At 38.6% G+C, this 4,636-nt stretch overlaps 1 protein-coding gene across 1 annotated transcript in view; it reads left to right on the forward strand.

Moving 5' to 3' along the window:
- Nucleotides 1-4,636, forward strand: part of BTBD1 (BTB domain containing 1) — a 57,984-nt gene that overhangs the window by 44,330 nt on the left and 9,018 nt on the right. Inside the window, exon 6 of the mRNA XM_003784598.3 lies at nucleotides 4,072-4,159. Coding sequence (XP_003784646.1) covers nucleotides 4,072-4,159 — 88 coding nt within the window. The remainder of the gene's footprint in view (nucleotides 1-4,071; nucleotides 4,160-4,636) is intronic.

Here is a 4,636-nt window from a genome sequence, read left to right on the forward strand (position 1 = left end):
CTTGGGAGGCTGAGGCAGTAGACTCGCTTGAGCCCAGGAGTTGGAGGTTGCTGTGAGCTGTGATGCCACAGCACTCTACCCAGGGGGAAAGCTTGAGGCTCTGTCTCAAAAAAAAAAAATTTAATGTAAAAATATCCAGTTTTGGGAGTGGCCCCATATTCCAGAAGTGGCGGGTTCAAACCCAGCCCTGGCCAAAAACTGCAAAAAAAAAAAAATAAAAATTCCAGTTCTAACTTGAATAAACATATTATTTTTAGTATTACTATATTTTTGTAATACATATTGAAAATTAGTATTATGAATAATCCCATTCACAATAGTAATAAATAACATAAAGTTGTAGAATTAAACTAAGAAATGTACAGTATAGTATATTACCTTTATGAAGCACTAGAGAACTTCAAGTAGAACTTTAATAAGGGGAATGTCTTCCAAATTAACTCACATATGTTAAATCAGTTCCTTTCCGAAGTCACATAGTTTTGGTGGGGGGAGTGACTTGGCAAAATTATTTTAAAGTTAATCTCAAAGAGTGTTTCTCTTTTAAAATGGTTGGTACAGATCAAACAGAAAAGTATTGATGCTATAAGAAGGTAGTTTTGTATGAAACAGACCACAGTGTTGTGTGGAAATCACTAAAATAAATGAATATTTAGAAAATAATAAAGGTGAAGGAAGGATTAAGGGGAAATAAAGTTAGATCCCATGTACCAATATTTATATAAATTAAAATATTTATATTTATATAAATTAAAATTTTTAACATTAAATGAAAAACCATGAAATTGCTGAATGAATGAATGTTTATTTACTATGAGGATGATGTAGGCCTCTCTAAACTTGGCATAGATCAGAATTTTGACTACGGATAATTCAAAACTTTGTGCTCACTTCGGCAGCACATAGTCTAAAATTGGAAAGATAATTCAAAACTTTAACGTATAAAATCACAGTAAAGTTAAAAGATAAATGGCTTGGCACCCATAGCACAGTGGTTATGGCACCAGCCACATACACCGAGGCTGGTGGGTTTGAACCCGGCCCAGGCCAGCTAAACAGCAATGACAACTGCAACAAAAAATAGCCAGGTGCTGTGGAGTGTGCCTGTAGTCCCAGCTACTTGGGAGGCTGGGCCAAGAGAATCATTTAATCCCAAGAGTTAGAGGTTGCTGTGATGCCACGGGACTCTACAGAGGGCAACAAAGTGAGACTCTGTCTCAAAAAAGAAAAAAAAGTGATGACATATGGGGAACTTTTTATAATGGGTATTAGCAACAAAGCATAAATTACTATAGTTTAAATTTAACATGCTCTTTCAAATGTGTTTAAAAGACAGACTCATCAATTTTTTTCCTCAGTAGGAAAAAAAAGAGAAAAGAACATGAATGGGTATTTAATTAAAGAGGAAATCCAGCGACAGTAAGATATGAGCAAATATTTTACCTCATTAGTAAACAGAGAAATATAAATGGAATGTGTCAATCATCAATTTCTCAAAACCAAAAGGAAGTTACAATTCTTATGGTTGAGAAGAAAGAAAATGATCTTTCTACCTTATGTGGTGTAAAGTGTTACCAGTCCAGAATGCAGTTTGACAGTGTTTATCTAAAGCCTTAAGAGCATGCCTTTCTTTTTTTTTTTTTTTTTTTTTGAGACGGAGCCTCAAGCTATCCCCCTGGGTAGAGTGCCATGGCATCAGCTCACAGCAACCTCCAGCTCCTGTGCTCAAGCGAGTCTCCTGCCTCAGCCTCCCAAGTAGCTGGGACTACAGGCGCCTGCCACAATGCCTGGCCATTTTTTGGTTGCAGCCGTCATTGTTGCTTGGCGGCCCGGGCTGGGGATTCAAACCTGCCACCTTAGGTGTATGTAGCTGGCGCCTTAGCCGCTTGAGCCACAGGCACCGAGCCCATGCCTTTCATTTTTGACAGCAGTTCTACTTCTAGGAATTTATCTTGGGGAAAATTAGGGTTTTGTAAAATGATTTAGCCATAAGATTCATTATGGCATTAATATAATAATAACTGCAAATAACCTAGATTATCGAACAAGTGATTAGTTAAATATAGTGAATTAGTAGCAATTTTTTACCATTTTACATGAAAAAGAGGTTACAAAAATATGTATATGATTTTTTAAAATAGTAACAGATATATTCACAGAAAACTGAAAAAGAAACACAGTGGGTTAATAAGGTTTTACTGTGGTTGTTAAGAGCCTGGCTTTTGGCTGGATGACGTGTCTCAACCTATAATCCTACTATTTTGGGAGGCCAAGACAGGTAGATTACTCGAGCTCAGAAGTTCAAGACCAGCCTGCGCGAAAGTGAAACCCCCTTCTCTACTAAAAATAGAAAAAGTAGCTGAGCATTGTGGTGGGCACCTATAATCCTGGCTACTTGGGAGGCTGAGACAAGAGGATCTCTTGAGCCCTGGAGTTTGAGATTGCTGTGAGCTATGAGGCCATGGCACTTTACCCAGGGCAACAGAGTGAGACTTTATCTCAAAACACAAAAAAACCCAACATGGGCTCGGCGCCAGAGGCTCAGCGGCTAGGTTTAAATCCAGCCCGGACCTGCCAAAAAACAATGAGAACTAGAACCAAAAAATAGCCAGACATTGTGACGGGCACCTGTGGTCCCAGCTACATGGGAGGCTAAGGCAAGAGAATGGTGGAAGCCCAAAAGTTGAGGTTGCAGTGAGCTGTGACACCACAGCACTCTACCCAGGGTGATATAGTGAAACTCTCAAAAAAAAAAAAAAAAAAACCCTTGGCTTTTGATCCAAGTAGACCTGAAGTGGTGTGGCACACTTTTGACCTGGAAAAGTTAATTTCTCTAAAACTCAGTTTCTTTAACTACAAAAACAAAAATGATACTGTTACCTAGTACATAGGATCATTATGATAATTAAAGGTAAAAATTGGTGGCTCGGCGCCTATAGCTCAACCGGCTAAGGTGCCAGCCACGTACACCTAAGGTGGCGGGTTCGAATCCCCAGCCCGGACCCGCCAAACAACAATGACGGCTGCAACCAAAAAAAAAAATAGCCGGGCGTTGTGGCGGGCGCCTGTGGTCCCAGCTACTTGGGAGGCGGAGGCAGGAGACTCGCTTGAGCCCAGGAGTTGGAGGTTGCTGTGAGCTGTAATGCCACGGCACTCTACCCAGGGGGACAGCTTGAGGCTCTGTCTCAAAAAAAAAAAAAAAAAAAAAGGTAAAAATTGGTAAAGAACTAACGCTCTGTGCTTGGCACATTCGGAAGTGCCCATTAAGTGGTGGTGGCATGCTAGTGGTATTAATCATAGTTAAAGTTACTGCTGAATCAATATTTGATATTACAGATTATCTCAGATTATATATACTTTTAGTTTCATCGGTCTTGTCAGTTTTCATGTATTTATAAAATGGAGTAAGATGGGTCAATATTTCTTGCTTATTATGACCAAACTGTATTAGCTAGTTATTCTGATGGAATCCTCAGTTGAGTCACTTGTGTAAATTAGGACCTGTCTCAGTATTTTCTTTTACAACAGCCCTACATTTTCAACAGCAGTTCTACTTCTAGGAATTTATTGTGAGGAAAATTAGAGTTTTGTGAAATGATTTATTCTACCCAAACAGGGGTAGAAACTGGGCCCTGTTGACTTTATTTCTCCAGTGCCAGGCCCAGTGTTGTAATGTGACAGGCCCTCTGTAAGTGAACAGTGATTGACCTGACAGATTGTCATGATCTGGGGATGCTAGGCTTCAGTCCTGCTGGCTAATGGGCCTGTGTCCCTTAAGGGGATGTACTAACATATTTGGACTAGTACTGTAGTAAAGTTATCATTACAAAGGTGGGTATTTAGGTCAGAGAAATTCCTTTTACAGTACAGAAAACAAATAAGTTCCTTTTAAGTTTGAATTTACTGTAGAAAAAAAGCTTTTTGAAGTCAGCAAAAAACATTTCCAAGGATATCTAATTTCTGATAGTTTTTTTTAAATAAAACTGGATATTCCAGATAACACATAAAAATTACAAAACTTCTGAATATGAAGATTTGCAGAATTACTTATGTTTGGCTTTTTTCTTTCAGGTTCACAGTTAATAGAAGAATCTCCATAGTCGGATTTGGCTTATATGGATCTATTCATGGTCCCACAGATTACCAAGTGAATATACAGGTATACTTTTTCCCCTGCTGTATATCATCTTGAATTATAACAAACAATTTTATAATAATCTACTGTTTTGACAGAAATCCAAGTTTCAATGTAAAAAGCATTAGAAGGACCGTTGGTAGCATTGTAAGCCTAGAAAGTTCTGATTTTAGTTGATCTAAAAAAATGTAGTTTCAGAAAATTGGGGTACTTCACAAATGCATTAGCATACAGTGAGCTCCCTTTTGTCCGAGAATTCCTTATAGTAGTACTTCCTGCTGTGTACAGTCTTAAAGCTCCCTTGTGCTTTTTCTGTGGTACTTTGCTACACTCAAGGACCTTGAAACAGTCTCATTTCTTCTAACTGAACACCCTGTGACTTCTGAATGAGCAAGACCTGCCTTGTTCTAAGGTCTGCTTCACTTCATTTCTTCTAGATAGTGCACTAGGACCTTTCTCCTTCCCTTATTAATGAAACAGTGCTGTCTGTACTTTTTTTTT

Source organism: Otolemur garnettii, unplaced genomic scaffold (assembly GCF_000181295.1).
Source record: "Otolemur garnettii isolate 467f Iridium unplaced genomic scaffold, OtoGar3 scaffold00011, whole genome shotgun sequence".
Taxonomy (NCBI): domain Eukaryota; kingdom Metazoa; phylum Chordata; class Mammalia; order Primates; family Galagidae; genus Otolemur; species Otolemur garnettii.